Below are 16,782 nucleotides of genomic sequence, written 5' to 3' on the forward strand. Positions count from 1 at the left end.
AGAATTGGGTTCAAGGTCTAGGCCTTCCCTCGGTACTGTTCTCTCTCATCCTCCTTTGTATGACCAAACCAAGACTGCTCAGATCTGATGCTTCTGGTCCTTACCTTCATCTCCAATTTCCATGCCTACAACCGTCTCTGCTGACATGTCACGTCTCATCTATCCAGTTTTCAAAGAAACACAAAAATGGATCCCTGAGATCCAAGTCACTGGGTCAAAGTTCTCGTCCTATGTAAGCCAAGATAAAGCCTCATTTGTGTGAAACATGGGGAAGGATGAAATTAGCATTTAATATCGCTTTAAAGCCTTCTGTGCCTGCTTCTAGATCCTATGGAACAAAGGAGGCCGAAGGCTTTTGTTGGAGAGCAGAGACCCCCAGTTGGCCTCTTGGCCTGTCGGGGGTCTGCGGGTGGAGGTAGGACGGTGTCCTGGGGGCTGTCCGTCCACGAGCACCTACGAAATCCACCGACCTTTCTTTGCCCAGGAGACCCTCCTCTCACTGGAGTGCACGTAATCTTCAAATACCGTCTGCAGGACTGTGGCTCGCTCTCGGATTTCCTGGGGGCCGGCAGCACGGGATTTCTGGGAGGGTGGTGGAAGGGTTAAACAAGAGACAGAGTCAGAGTCAGGAATAATGAAGCACTTTATAATAGATTTAATAACAGTAAAATCACCCGGTAACCACTGAGGGGCCAACAAGGGTAATCCTTTCAATATTACTAGAGGAAAAACGGGAGCTATAAGGATGTTAAAGTCAAGCAGAGATGAAGATGGCTTTGTGAGGGAGAAGATTGGGTCTATTTATTTACCTGTTTACTTACTTACTCGTCCTCCTGGCCTCTTGTTCAAAATGAATGCCCACTGGAGACACTCTGGAATTTTCCAAGTCCAATCTGGGCATTTAAAACATCACTGAACACAGGCAGGTTTCACACGACTTGTGTGTCCTACGGAGGCCTTAAATCTTCCCCTTCCCCTTCCCTCAAGCTCCTCAGAGGAACAATGGGACCTTCTCTTTAAGAGGGCCCCACAGGGGCCTGCCTGACACTGAGCCTGTCCTTGAATTTCAGAGCATGCTCCCTCATTCCTGGGGAGGCACAGACTTGTAGTGCTTCAGATCCACTCTTTCAGCCCGGGACCACAGTGCTGGGCGCCAGGGTCCTGTCACGGAGTGTGGGGGGGGCTCCTTCACACCACATTCAGAGAAAACCACACTATCTCCGTAGCAAACGTGACATCTGTACGCACTCAGGTTCTACAGACAGAAAACGTTAATAAAAACTCATATCCTTTTCATTCTTCAAAAATCCCAGAGAAAAGATTTCCTTTCCTTATATCCCCCTAAAACTGAGTGTTGTTTCCTATATCCCTTTTTTCCCCCTAAAGTAAGCTCAAAGCCCAATGTGGGGCCCGAACTCGCAACCCTGAGATCAAGGGTCACACACTCTTCCAACTGAGCCAGCTAGGTACCCGTTTCCTATGTCTGAAAACACGGGTGCTTTCTACTGAACGTGAATCTGAGATCCAAAGAACCCAGATTCTCCAAACTCAACTTGGCTAATATGCCTCCCCCAGACATCGATGCTCTCAGAGATGCTACCCAGTCTCTCCTGTACCAACAACCACTGCCCACGTGGGTCACCAGGAGACAGTGTGAGCCCCAGTCCCCGCTTCCCTTAACCCCGCAGAAGACAGGGTGTCCACACCTGTGTCTGGAGCCTGACCTAGGCTCAGAGTCTCTTTCCCTTTTAAAAGCTGCCAGAGGAAGAACAAAGGGGAGAGAAGAAAAAGCCTCATTCTTTGGGTCCACATCCCTCTCTGTATTAATAGAGACTTTAACAACCTGAAAATGTTTTTAGCTTCATCAAATCACTCCTGCTACCTGTTTGGTTGATGACAGTCTAGCTGATTTCACAGTACATGGTCCCCTAAGGGTTTTATCCACTCAAATGTCAAGAGAAAAGTCACTCAGGGGTGGTGTTATGAAAGTGGACATTTGCTATTGTCATTAACAAGGATTTTTTTTTTTACCCTCTTAACTGATGTGAAATGCAAACTTTTTTTTTCTTTTTTGCTGCCCTCCTTTCGTTAAGCCACCTCAGCAATGCAACTGTCACCTTCCTTGTGTTTTTTTTTAATATGAATGTGAAATTAGCGAGGATGCCCTTTCCCCTGGCGGACAGAATCCTCTGTTATTAAAAAGTAAAGCACTTTAATAATGAAAACTTTTTCCTCTTTTTCCTGTGTTTTAACTGTTTAAAATTAATGAGAAGGGCAGAATGGTTGTCAAAGCGATATTGAAAGCCGGGCAGCCAGGACCGAATGAGCACAAAAATCCCTCTAGAGTGTTAGATAAACAGAGCTCCAGCCCGCTCGAATCCCTCTGTTGGTTATTGTATACATTCTGTAACAGCTCTCAGAATAGATCTGAGAGCCAGGGAGGCAGAGAGGTTTCAGAATTCCAATAAAGGCCTCAAATTAAAGACAGCCTGGTGCGAATTCCAGGAGAAAATTAAAGAGACCTCAAGCTTAAGTGACAGGTGACTTGCTTCTGTGTCACAACTGTCAGGGGATTTAGTGATAATATGGCAATATATTACAAAGGGCTTTTCTTATTCCCCCTTTAGGTTTCAAAATGAGGCATCTTTTCTTCCCAACCAAAAAAAAAAAAAAAAAAATTACATACACACACATATATAATGTGTGTGTACAAGTGAAATAGGTAGAAAAAAGGCGATAATACTAGGTTCACGCATTTGAAATGAGGAGGTCAGTTTTAGGGAAATATGAGGAAAAGTTAATGCAGAAAACATAATATACTCAGGAAAAAGCATGTCTTTCTCTCTCTACCCCCACTTCCAGAAATACTTTATTTTAAAATTACCCCTCTTGAGAATGAGGTGTTTCTCAGTTGTCTTCCGAGGAGGACAGTCTAAATTTAAACTGAAGACAGGGGCAGAGCCATGCACGCAGCACCAGCTTGGTCCCAGACAGGGAAAATGCTGCCGTAATGAGAGTGGGTCAAAGCCCGGAGGGCGCCCGAGTGCCCTGCGGGACCGGCGCGCCCACCCCTCAAAGACACACAGACCCAGTGCTGGTTAATGGTGCTAACTGACAACTAGTGGACCAGGGCTAGCTTAGGAAAACACAGTTCCAACGGTCCACACTCAGGATTCCTTCGTCCATAAAGCCCTACTGATCCCAGAGAGAAGAGACGATCAAAGGGACTGACGGAAGGGGCTGCTGATCTCATTTTAATATCTTCCACGGCCCAGTTTTTTTGTTAAGATCCGTTTACAGGCATGTTTCATAGAACAAAAAAAACTCGTAGAAAAAACATGTTTGGATTGTGTGCATACTTTGAAGATGAAAAATTTCACACCTATCAAGAGGCAACAGAGGAGCTGAAGATACTCGGGCTGCGTTTTTTTTTTTTTTTTCCCTGTTGTATAAAGTTGTAGGTGGTAGCAGTGGTGGGGGGAGCGTGGCTTTTTTTCTTCTTTTTTTGGTAAGCACATCTTGATATTGCTAAATTCTAAGGTATTTTTAAAACTAAACGGAACGGTTTTGTTTTAATCACCTGATGCCAAGTGGAGTTTCACCCTCACGCTTCCCTAGAACCTTCCGTATGCTTCCCAGTAAAGTTGAAAGATCAAATTTATTCTCTTTGTAGGTGGGTGAGCATTCGCACACCCAGACGTAGCCATATATATTTCATACACCTAAATATGAAATATACATTTTACAGATGCTTCACTCACTCTCTTTCTGTTCACAGAAGCCCAAAAATGTATGTGCCAAAGGGACATTTACAATGGACTTCAACCGAGCGAGGAGAAGAGGGCCTTATAATAAGGCGTCTGGCTACGTGTGTAAAAGGCCTGTTTACTGAGCTCACATTTATCTGTCTGATGCTGGTTCATGTGCTAGACACAACTGTCCAGACTGCGAACAGCAATTAAAACATACTGTATTTCCTATGAGAAATGGAACTACAAGTTGTACCTAGCATCCACTTTATTCATCTTACTATTCACATGGATCACACACGTAAACCCCTCTTCCAGGCTGTAGATCTGCGTGATAATTAGGAATACAGTCAACTTCATTTAGTTTCTCTTTGGCTTCTGAATCCAAGTTAACTGTGGTTAAACAAACCAGGTTTGCATCAGTGGGACACATGGGACCTAGTATGATTAGTATTCTAAGCTAACCAGTTATTTTGGTGTCAGTGAAACCCAACTTTGCTGGGCCCTTTTTCTTTTTTCAAAAGATTTTGTTTATTTATTTGAGAGAGAGAGAGAGCAAGCAAGCACACAGAAGGTGCAGGGGCGGGGCGGGGTGGGGTAAGGCAGAGGGAGAAGCAGATTCCCCGCGAGCAAGGAGCCTGATGTGGGACTCAATTCTGGGACCCTGAGATCATGACCTGAGCTGAAGGCAAATGCTTCCCTGACTGAGCCACCCAGGTGCTCTAAGTGTTTTTTTCTTTTTAAAAATGAAGTCCACCACACCTTAAAAATATGAAAATATGCTATTTGTCCCCCTCCATCAAGGCAGGAGCTTGGGGCTGGGACAAACCGACATGGCCCAGAAGTGCATGGAGTGTTTCCTGCTGAATTTTAGGTCAACCTCATAGGAACCTTCAAGATGGGCAACTGTGTTCTCAGCTTACTGATGGAAACACTGAGGCCGCAGAGATGACAACCTGTCCCAGGCTGCAGAACCACCAGCTGTGAGGCAGGGACTCAAACCCAAGTCTGCCTGCCATGGGGCCCCAGCATGGCTTCAAGGCTGGCCTCATGCCCAGGAAGGGACTTATAGGGTTGGGAGTGGTGGGTGGGGAGGCATCAGCGCACGAGGCACGGGAGGGCGCAGGTGGAGGAACGGCATGGCTCGCTCCTGGAAGAGCAGAGGGCACTGCGGCTGCCCTGCCCCCTGGGGGGGGAACGTGCGTCCCATCCACAGAAGCACTTGATGATCAGCTCCCTGGACAGAACTGGTGTGTGCCCGGTTCAGGGACAAACACCAACACCAGAGCCGGTCCCAGGAAGTTTAAGTAAAGATGAGACGCCTTCACCGTCTCCTTCTGTGGCTTTACGGTTGCTCTTATTTCTGGGGAGCTGACAGATGCTAATGTTGCAGGTGACACAGCAGAAAGCCCCAGGCTTCGTGTCACCTAGTCTGAACTCTGAATCCCGCATCTGCCACTGACTGACAACGATGATGACGGACACCCTTCAGAACTGTGTTAGGGTCTTTAGGTTCTTTCTCACTCAATCCTCCGATCTCCTCACGAGAATACGAACGTGACGTACGAAGACACTAATACTTAGGAGGCGCTAGTCCTTGCCCAGAGCCACGGAGCTGGGAACAGGGATTAGGAATCCGACCCCGAGGCCGTGCCCTTAACCTCTCCACTACGCTGGCTGTAGGAACGGCTCCCTGCCTCCCCCATGCTGTCCCGCGCCTGTAATGAAGCGTCCAGGGGAACATGAGAAAACCCAACCTAGAAGCAGCTGCAGAAGAAGTGTGCCAGGACCAATGAGAGTCTGTTTTTTGACTGGTCCGCTCCCCCGACAACAAACGATCACTGTGGGATGTTTCCTGATGAAATACCGCTTAAAGCAACTGTTGATCGATGAGGTCTTGCTTAACTGCTTCTCTCGCTTGCAGGGTTCTCTGGTGCGGTGGTGCTCACTGACCAAGTCTCACCCCAATGACGACGATGGCTAACGTCACCCGACTGAACAGCCGTCTAGCTGTGCTGCCTCGGTCTCAGAAACGGTAAGGGAAGCATGCTGCCACAGCGGGCCGACCACGTGCTCTGAAGTCAGGCTGCCCCTGCGGACGTCCCCTCACCCCTCGCTCCAGGCCCTGTCCACTCACCTAGGACGTGGGACAAGAGCACCCGCCTGCCGGGGTTGCCGGCAGGAGTCAATGGGACCGAGTGTGTGAAGAGTGCGGCAGGGCCCAGGACACGTGCTTGGACTGTGTCCCTCTGCCTTTACTAGGATACATTTCCTCAGGTTCTCTCTGGAACAAGAGGACTGAAGTCAAGGCCTGTCAAACTGGGTCCCAGCCTCAGGGAGAAGATCGATCCAAATAAAGACGCCTCTTGACACACAAAAGAAACTCTTACCCCTCATCTACTTGGCTCTAATTTTCCAGTCTATCCTTAGGCTTAAAAAACAAATGAAAAATATTCAAATAATTAATATTTCACAGACAAAACTGCATTCGGCAACATTAGACACACGTGTCTGTGACGTCCTGGGCATGGGTGGGGTGGGGTGGGGAACAGCAGCCGCAGAGAAGCAGCAGGGAAGGATGCCCTGGGTCTCTCCGTGGAACTGCCTGGATAACACAGATTTTTCTCCCTAAATCTCAATGTTACTCCTCTTCGGAGTGTGGCACCCACACTAAAAAATGGATGAACTAAGTGTGTCTGAAAGGAGACACAGAGAGACCTAGTTCTTCCATGTCATCTTGGGCTGATGGGTCCCGTCAGTTGTCCTTGCTGATAATCTGGACAGGGACCACCAGGGCTGAGCATGTAACCCTGCCCCAAACTCACTCTAGGCCAGAAGGAGCCCTCCTTTTGGGGAAGCCTGCTGCGGCCCGGCAGACTTCCGGAATGGATGGCAGCCCATTAACCGGATGAGACCAGCAAACGCATCCGGAGGCAAAGAGAGAGAAAACCACAATATCAAGGTTTGGGCTCCCTTAACGTTCATGGTCCCTTCGATGCCTGCTTGACAGAGGAACGAACTATCTCACTCACACAGTCTCCATCACCCCAAATCAAGAAACGAGTGACGTCTGTTCACAAGTACAATAAGTAAGAAACTCACCTGGCTTCCGTACCGGCCCCGTTTGAACAGTCATCCCTTGTCAGAACAGACAAATCTCTTCCATCTTCATCTCAGAAACGCTGTGAAGGGAAGAGCACATCAAGGTAAACTTTCTGTTCTCTCAACACCTGGAATCTGATGCATAAAAATGGCCTGTTCTCCAGCTAATTGGATATAAAGCAGAAGCTACACGTTTACAGGAAATAGTTTCCTGAGCCTTCAGAAGGAGTTTGGAATGAAGGGACCTCTGTGACATGTCAGGGACAGGTGGGGTCATACTTCCAACACTCTCCATCTTCTCTGCTGACTTGCAAACAGCCTACATTTAGACTCTCCTCTGTAGGGATCATGCCATTATTATTTTTTTTTTAAAGATTTTATTTATTTATTTGACAGAAAGAAGTCACAAGTAGGCAGAGAGACAGGCAGAGAGGGAGGGGGAAGCAGGCTCCCTGCGGAGCAGAGAGCCCGATGCGGGGCTCCATCCCAGGACCCTGAGATCATGACCCGAGCCGAAGGCAGAGGTTGAAGCCGCTGAGGCCCCAGGCGCCCCGCGTCACTGTTTCTTAATACGTCTCAACACGGAGGCCTGTTTATTTCTAGACTACCTTGACTTGGGGAGAAGAAGAAATTAAAAAAAAACATTTCTGATAGTCTCTTTAGTTTTAAACTTTAAAAAAAGGCAGGGGTGTGTCTAGGTGGCCAAAGGTCCTTAACCGCTGGGATCAGCTCCTCAGGGAAGGCTGAGCAGTGACCCCAGCACCCAGCACCAGAGCTTTCTTCTCCTCCACCCAGAAGGGCGTCTACCTTCTCACCTCTTAATTATTAGGGATGGAGGACAAATGACCTCTGACAGACCCAGAGCTGTGGACAAACAGCGGAGATCACAGTTTGGGCTTCTGCTGTGAGCAGAAGCCACCCTGAGCCAGGCGAGGAGGCCCACCCTGCCTCGTGGCGGGATGGCGAAGCCTCCGCGTCCTCCACGGCATGGAGGCTCGGGCGGTGCGCACAGATTCAGGTATTAGGGCTGAGGAAGAAGCGGGAGCTGCTGAACACATACTTCTCAGGGAGGGGAAAGAAAAAAAAAAGGGAAGGAGGAGTTCTGGGGAGAAAAACAGATCATAAAAAGATAAATGATTTCCTTGTATGTTGTTTCTTTTCTTTTCTTTTTTTTTTAATGTAACAGCAAATTAATACATGAATGGCAACTTCTCACGTGGGAGAAGACAACCCCCGCCTTTCCCCCAAAGGTTATTCTGACAAAGCTATGAATGAAAATGTCACGTCTCTGACAGCGATTTACCTGAAATGTGTCACGGCTCCTCCGAACACCCCCGGCCCCCGCCCCTCCACATTCTCTCCGCTGCCAGCTCGCAGGCCTACGGATAGTGAAATCTTTTTACAGCAGGAGGAGTTCAACCGGCGGAAGAAGGCAGAGCAGGCAGGTGAGGGTAGCAGTTTGGGGGAAAGGGATCATGATTTCATGAAAAATCTGTTTTTCATGTGAGAGGAGCAAAGCTGTGGCTGCGAGCTTGCTTCTTGCTCATGCCTGAAATACAAAGGTGGAAAACACGGCCAGGCCTCTCTTTCTCTTTACCTAGCGGGACCTGCCTCTATTCGTCACTTCTTTTCTTGAGGGGAAAAAAAAGGAAAAAGTAAAAGGAACTAAGGACTTGGGGGTGAGCTCTGGAAGCAGGGAGAAGGAAACAACGAGTAAGGTCATTCAGAGTCGGGGATACAAAGAACTACAACACACCACCGAGGCCGCGAGTCTTGAAAGGAGGTGGCGCTGCACCTGCGGCCGGGGCCCGGCCCTGCTGTGTGTGTCCACGTGTGTGTCCACCGTGAGTGAGCGGGAGCGGACAACGGACTGGAGTGACTTACAGTTTTAAAAGGGCCTCCCTCCTATTCTAAGAAATCGCTGCTTCTGAGGAACAGAAGCTTGTTTATGGTTCTGCTTGTTTATGGTTCTATCAACAGATCTGATTACCTGCCTTAATAGGAAAAGAGACAGAAAAATAAATTCAGGAACTGTCTCGTGCCTGATCTAAGAAATACACGTTTTGATGAAGCATTTACATTTTAATAAACCAATGATGACTTTCATTAGAAACACGTTTAAAGGAGAAGCGGAAAACAGGGAAGAAGTTGGCCAACACCACGAAGTCAGAAGGATGCAGAAACAAAGTCCTGGGCATCTAGACAGAGGTGGCAACGGCCCAGGGCGCCTGTCTCTTGCCCCAGCTGCTAAATTACACTGTCAGGGCGAGTTCCACAGTGTGCGGTGTACGAAGGCAGGTGGCAACTTGCTGTGATGGCCCTTGCTGCCGTGAGCCTCAGCCTGCCTTCCTGAATCTCCACTCTAATTCATCAGCCGTCCCAGCATCCTGCTGCCTGGCTCCCAGGTTCTGAGGCAAAAACACACACACACACATACCTTTCTTCTCCATTTTTCTTTTTTTCTTTTTACTATTTAGCAGTGTACCTTTTGTATTCCAAAAATGCTCAAGTCTGCTTCCTTCCATGGCACACTTTGTAATCAGGTCTTCTTACATGTAATTTTTTTGCGTTAAGTCAAGATGCCCAACATCCAGCCCTTCCTCAGAAATCAAGAAGCAGGAGCCAAGGCTACAGCGTAACTCTGACTAGTATTTCGGGCAGGGGGGGGTGTTGATTACATCAGGCCCACAGAGCAGTCAGTGGATGAGGGGCACAAAGTTCAGTGGGGGCATTTTCAGGCCAGAAATGAAAAGGACTCTTTCCCGCGGGAATGGATGGTCTCTCCACAAAAGACCCCATCCTCTTCCTCTGGGTACTTCTGTCTTGAACTTTCTGAGCTTCCCCTGCAAGCCCAAACACTCAACCCCCTGGATCGGTGCTTATCCGGAATGGGCACACGGCTGTGCTGGATCCCCCAGAATACCGCTGGCACAGTTTTTCCCAGAGACGGTCACAGAGAACGAGTGTACTTCTTGTAGCTTTAAAATACACGTGGCTCACTAATATCCAGGCTGGTGCTATTATTTTCCCCTTTCGAATTTAGGTTTACGTTTGAGCCTTTCAGAGCCATCAGCCTGAACGCGTTTATCAAAGGCAGCTTGAGAGCAGAGAGGCAGAGGCACCCAGGCGCATGCTGTGGGCCTGGACAATTATCGCCTGACTTCATGACATGGGCACCCACTTTTCTGAGCTTATCGGGTCCCAGGGAACGAGCCCAGGAGAACACCCAGGAGCTGAGGACAGGAAGGAGTGGAGAACACGAACCCGTAGGTCTGGAACAGAAGGTGGGGGAAGGCAGCTGAGGGTAAAAGACCGCCAGGGTGCAGTGACGACAAATTCGCCCTCGGATGCTGACACCCGGCTCTGAAAACACTTTCTGGAGGTCGACAAGTTCCCGTGCCCGAGGAAGACAGTCGCAGTGCCGTGACAGGTTCCCAGCCTGTGAGGACGCGGTAAGGGAAAATGGGAGAAGGGGCTATGTCCGTGGGTTTTCATTCCACTCCTCGGTGTTTCCGGGGTCCAGCTGCCCAGTGGAGGGCTGTCCTCGGGCCTGAAAGCACGCACAAAAAGGACGGCCAGCCCCCCGCTCAAAGGCCTGGGAAACCAGCTGGAGAGGAAGCTCTCGGTGAGAGGGGATTGAACTGACGGTCAGCATTCCTCTTACAAGGGAGCTAGAATCTGCAGTCTTCCCGAAACCAACAGAAACCACTCTTTCAAAGTGAAATTGTTTTAAGATATTAAAGGACAGGAAAACCCAAGCCGGGATTAGTTGAACCCACTCAAAATCGCCACCAGGTTCATCAGAAGTGGGGTCCTGCCTCCCTACCACTGAAGGGTGTGCGCAGGCACATTTTCTGAGGAAGCCCCAGCCCACAGTTGTTCCCACGAGCAACCCCGAGACAGCAGAGTGCTGCGGAGTCGGCCCGGGTGCAAGGAGGGAGGGAGGACGACTTTCTCTGCAGGTGCTGAGAGAGACAGGGAAAGGGACAGCTCTGCAGGTGGGGACTACGGCAGGTTGGTGGGGACGGTCACAGGCAGCTCTCCGTGCGGGTGGCCTGCACTTGGTCCCCAGACCAGGTTCCATGCCACCTGTCTGGAAATCTCAGTCCAGATGCAGAATGCCGGGATTCTGCCAGCCCTATACTTGAGAGAGAGAAGACCTCATCATTTACTCGGTGCTTCTCCTGAAACACCGGACTGGGCAAGGCGAAGCGCCACCAGGCAAGGTCCTCGGGTGCCAGCGTCATGGCGGTTCCCAGCAGCAGGCGGGCAGGCGTCTGGGCACAGCAGGAATCGTGTCCCACCCTCCTGGGCACACACACAGGACTCTTCTGTGCCTCCAGAAACACTTTCCACATCACCGTGCTACGTGTGAGCAGAAGAAACGCTTGCAAGTCGACGGCGTGAAAACCGCACGCCTTCAGCAGCCTATTCTCAGGGCCTGTTACTTCAGCCGCCGGAGGTTGTATAGAAAACTCGACGAAACGCTCACTTCTGTGATGCAGGTGACTTACTCGCTCCCGGCCAGGCTGAGACACTCTTCTCCATCTCTGTTTCGCTTGTCCTTCCTGGGCGAGGTCAGGGTCTGCTGGAAGCCCCGACTGCCCTTCCCGCGGTCGTCGAGCTGGCGGGCCAGGGCGGGAGCGGGGCCTCGCTCAGTGTGGCGGCTGTGCACGAGACGGTGGCCGCACAGCCCGGGCTGTGAAGGGGCGCGCGCGTCTGGGCTGTCCCAAAAATGTTTCCTCCCTGCGTTTATTTTCCTGGGGGAGGGGGTGCTGTGTGATGAGTCAAAAATACTACTTTTTTCAAAGACAAATCCCCTTTAAACGTACAAAATGTTGAGCGTAAAAATAAAAACTGTGAATAAGGAAGGTCTTCAAGCGACTGGCTGTGAGGGCCGTGCACACGTTCCTGACAGAAAGGGGAATGAAACACAGACCTCTCACTTACAGAAAAACCAAGCGCAACAGATCGCTCCGTGACACAGTCTGGCAACACAACGGAAATTGTCATGTGCTGACGGACGGGATGAAGGGTTTTGGTGTTTGCCACTGGCTATTCTGGGACTCATTTAGGGATCACAAGGGTTAATGGCTCTCCGTCAGCTTACAAGGCCCATCCACTGTAAAGGCGACAGAAAGTTAATTAGGTGAGATCAGCCGAAACCCGTTCAGGTTTCTGACTCACTTGATTTTGTGAGAAGCCAACGAGTTGACATATTCTGCCTCCGAAGGAGCCAAAATGAGCAGGCTGCTCCCACGGCAGCCAATCCGGGCGGTTCTCCCGATCCGGTGGATGTATTCAGCAGGTGACGATGGCGCGTTGTACTAAAAAGGGTAACAAAAATGAAGCATTCACAGATCAAGGGATTGCCGTTGATTGGAAGTGCGATACCCCTCACCTGTCTGCAGGTATCCCAAGAATTAAACCCCGGTGCTATGGTTACCCTCACGCAATCCCAAGGGGAAGTCACTCAACCCTGAAACCCCCAACTTCACTGGAAATAACGAGGCTCTGATGCGCAAACGTGAACAGCGGCCAAGTTTCCGACGAGCGAGCCGCCTTCCTGTCCCAGTATCTCCTTTGTAATTTTACTTCTCCACAGGTCTCTTCACTTTCCTATCTGCATCTTTTCACCGTGGTGACCGTGCAAGGTGAAGTCCAAGGCAGGCGGGGCACCCTTCTGCAGGACGGCCGCGTGACCTTGGCCTGCTTCCGTGGCAGACACAGCAGTGGGCAGAGGCCACAGAGGACTGGACGGGGTCAGGAGGAAGGGGCCGGCTGCTCGGATCAGAGTTCACCCCGTGGCCGGGCCGCCGGGAGCTGGTCCGTGCCACCTCACTGCACTTCCACCCAACCCCAAAGGCACGGAGCTGTGGGGCAGCTGAGAGGCCGGGTCCCTTCCCACAGGGACTTGCTCCTGCTCCTAAGGATGGCATTCCTGACTTGAGGGACAAGGCAAACTCCAACTGGGCAGAACACGTTATTTCCGATTCTCTAGGGCGTTAACTTCGTCACCATGAAAAGCAATTGACCATCGAACCACCCTTCCTTTTTGTTCTTGCTGCGACACGATTCAAAGACCGAGGCCCGAAAGGGCTACACTATATGGGGGGGGGGGGGGCCGCCTGGATCTAATCAATCTCACGATACAGAAAAGCTCTGAATGAGCAATTTCCTGTCCACCTCCTGCCCCCCATATTGAAATTATCCTGCCTTTTTATCTTTACTTTGCTCTGCGGCCATCAGGAAAGCAGACACAACGCCTCCAGCGGAAGGGCGGCCGGAGGCAGCAAGCAGATCAGACTTCCCAGCCGGTGACAGGCATGCAATTCCACTAAAATGTGAATAAACCATGACTCACGCAAATGGGGCACGTGTCCTCTGGCCCCCACAGAAGGGCATAAAAATACCATTCTGCAGACTAACGAAAAGAAAAAACAGGACTGAAACCACTAGACTCTAGTGCTAACACCTGTACCCTCTGGCAAAGCGTCTAAGGCTAGAGGTACGTGTAAGACGCTGTCAGGGACTTAATTGCCCCCTGCAGGTCAATGTACATGGACACGGCTCTCAGGACAGCTGAGTCATCTCCTTCTGGACACAATGAGACGTCCCAAGGGCCCTGGTAATTCCTGTTATTCTCACGTTGCTGGAACTTTGCGTGTGACACGCATTAGTCTGGGAGCAGGGCAGCCCGCCCCTCCCTCCCACGACTGCTCAGTCTGGCTGGCTCCCTGCAGCGGCGGGGTGGGCTGGCTGGGTTCGGGAACGCTCCCAGGAGCAATGAGCAGAGAAGGCTGGCTGCTGCCTGGTTACCAGGGCAACACCCAAGAGGCTAATAATAATTACTCCACTTAAAGCCAACGCATCTATTCGCAATCATGTATTCCCGCCTTGAGCTCACACCTTAACAACTAAAAAATTACCTGAACAATCCACGTGACTTGAGGGAGATCTAAGCCCCGAGCTGCAACATCCTGCAAAACGGAAAAGAGCGCGACTCAGGACTGCGTTTCTGAACCGTTTTTGGGCCACGGATCCCTCTGATAATCTAATGCAAACGATGAGGGCTCACCACCCCCCAGGGTGCACAGGCGGGTGTATGTACACACGCGCGCACACACGCGCGCACACACACACGCACACACGCACACGCACACAGTGGCATACAACCTCAGAGACCCACTGAAGTCCATCTGTGCTCGAAATTCGAACTCGGGGGTAAGTTCTCCAGAACCTGTTGGTCAGGCATCACCACTCACTCTATTAGAACATAAATTATTAGTCCGAGAACTGGAGTCACGGTCAGTTGTGTCACGTAAGAACTCTGGAAACTTCTAGCATGTATTATTACTTTCACATTTGCTCTGAAGAACCACTCTACAATCAATGCTTTCGTGGGTTCTTTCCCCCGCCCCTTACCAATCGGCAACGCCTGACAGCGACATGGCTTTGGAACGTGTGGAAGGTCACCCCGAGGTATTCCCTTGTGGAGGGGAGTTGCAAAGTCTTACTGAGGACTGCTCAGCCTCGGAGAGCAGCAGAGACCAAGTAACATCCCACCTCTTCCGCCAGTTACATCACAACACCAGCCAAAGACTTACTTAACCAGACACGAACATTGTAAAAGCAAAGGAGATGTATTTTTTCTCTCAGCTCGTTGCCACCCAAGGAGCACAGGCTCTCTGCTCTTGAGCGTCTGCCTGACCTTTCTGGCAGGGACTGAAGAACAGGTATCTTCCGGTGGTTAGGGACAAGCTGATGCGGGGCATTCGTGTCCAAGCACGACAGTCCCAACACGGTTACCCGCAGTCGGCGCGTCCTGAGTGCTGACTCCGCACCGGCAGCGCGAGTGCTTCACTGTACTACCGGGAGGCTCTTCCCAGTGACTCTGCAGCAAGACGACCCCTCCCACCTGACGGACGGGAAACCAAGGTTCGGACAGATGCGGTAATCTGTCCAGAGATACACAACTAAGAAGCAGAGGCAGCCCTCAAATCCAGGTCCACTTTACTTTTCCAAGGCCGTATTGTGCTATTCCTTCATCGAAAAAGATGCTGCATCCCTCATTAGCTCTCGGTGGGAACGCAAAATCATCTAAAACCCTCCCGTGGGAAGTCCGGCAGGACCCAGCGAAACTACATTTGCACTTGCCCCCTGACCCAGGTGCGATCTCACTTCTAGGACTCCATCCCAAATACACTTCAAAAATACAGCACACTGCATGCATGAAGCTGCTCATTTTGGCAAAATCTGTAATTGCAGGTGTGGAAAAGCCCCAGCGTCTGGCCGGAGACGGGAGGACTGAAAGACCGTCCCACTGACCCCTTGCAGCAGCGTGTCCCACGGCTGAGACAGGAGCGAGGCACCAGTGTACAGAAACGGAGAATCGCTACCATCTACTCTGGTGTGCAGAGTAGGCCTTTGTGTGAGAAATGAGGGAAATACAAATGTATCTGCTCACATTTTGAAAAGAAATAACGGAGGAGAAAAGCCAAAAGCTCACAGAACGTTACCTGTCGGGGACAGGACTGGGGGCGGCAGACAAGGGTGGAAGCCGGACTTCCTTGAAGGGACTTTAGTAATTTTGACGGTGAAACGACGTAAACAATTTGACATCACTGGAGAGGCAACGAGCTGTCGTGCCACAGGAAGGACGCGGTGCTGCCTGTGGGGTATTCGTGCCAAAAACCAGAGCAAATCTAACCAGGTACGGAGCCCCAACTCCTAGTCCACAGGAAGTGTGGGGGAGGGAGGAGGACGTTGGCCCAACAAGAAGTCAAATCTGGAACGTGGAGTATTTTAAAGCATGAACAGCCTTGTTTCTTCCAGAAAAAAATCCAAAGAAAAAAAAGAGGAGGGTACCAGAACACAAGACATTAGATGCGTAGATGGATAAATGGAGAGAGGAACGGAGAGATGGCCAGGGGGCCCATGGCCGGAAGGAGGCTCGCCGGAACTATCCCCTGCGGCTGTCTCTGGGTAGAAGGACTGTGGTGGTTTTCATGGTTCTCTTTGTGTTTTCCTGTATTATTTGCCCATTATTTCCTCCCAAGTTTTTATCTAGAAAAATTTAAACCCCAAAGTTGGAAGAATAGTACGATGAGCTCCCATGAATCCTTCATCCACATCCAGCAACCCCTAGTCTGTGCACATCCACTTTCTTTTTCTCTACGCACATATTCTTCTGAGCCCTTCGAAAGAAAGTTGCAAATACCACTGATGTTTTATCCCTAACTACTGTAGCATGTTACCTCCTAAGTGAAAGGACCTTCTTCCTCACAAGCACAGTACCGGCATCATACCTAAGAAATTAAATATTAAACTTTTTTTTTAAAAAAGATCTTATTTATTTGACAGAGAGAGCGATCAAGAGCACATGAACACAAGCAGGGGGAGAGGCAGGCAGAGGGAGAGGGAGAAGCAGGCTCCCCGCTGAGCAGGGAGCCTGACGCGGGGCTCGATTCCAGGACCCTGGGATCATGACCTGAGCCGAAGGCAGACGCTTAACCCACTGAGCCACCCAGGCGCCCAAAATAACATTATTTCCTAATGATCACCTCATATTCAAATTTCTCCAAAGGCACCTAAGATTGATTTTTATAGTTGTTTCTCTTGCCCAACTCAGGAACTGACTCATCAATCATGCATTCTGCTTTTATTACTGCCCTCTCACCTCTAGACTTCCATAATCTAGAATGATTTCCCTGCCCTTAATATTTAGTTATTTGGTTTTTTGACAACTCAGTTTTGAAGGAGTCCAGGTGTCTTGAAGGACGTCCTAGAATCCATGTCTAACTGTGTCCTCGTGGTAAGATCCCGGTGAAGCTTTCCTGTGGGTGTGCTTCCCAGGACTGGATGCCAGGAGAGACTGAGGGCAGCCTGTCCGGCACTGGGGGGAGTTGTGCATGACCCCCAAGGACATGGC

General features: G+C 50.2%; 1 protein-coding gene across 1 annotated transcript in view; it reads right to left on the reverse strand.

The window, feature by feature from the left end:
• Positions 1-470: 470 nt before the first annotated feature.
• DDX31 (DEAD-box helicase 31) overlaps positions 471-16,782 on the reverse strand; it is a 46,900-nt gene continuing 30,588 nt past the window's right edge. The window contains 4 exon segments of the mRNA XM_047700105.1: positions 471-582; positions 6,852-6,931; positions 12,039-12,178; positions 13,781-13,831. Of these exon segments, the coding sequence (XP_047556061.1) occupies positions 6,892-6,931; positions 12,039-12,178; positions 13,781-13,831 (231 nt within the window). The 3' untranslated portion in view covers positions 471-582; positions 6,852-6,891.

This window comes from Lutra lutra, chromosome 13 (genome assembly GCF_902655055.1).
Source record: "Lutra lutra chromosome 13, mLutLut1.2, whole genome shotgun sequence".
Classification (NCBI taxonomy): Eukaryota; Metazoa; Chordata; class Mammalia; order Carnivora; family Mustelidae; genus Lutra; species Lutra lutra.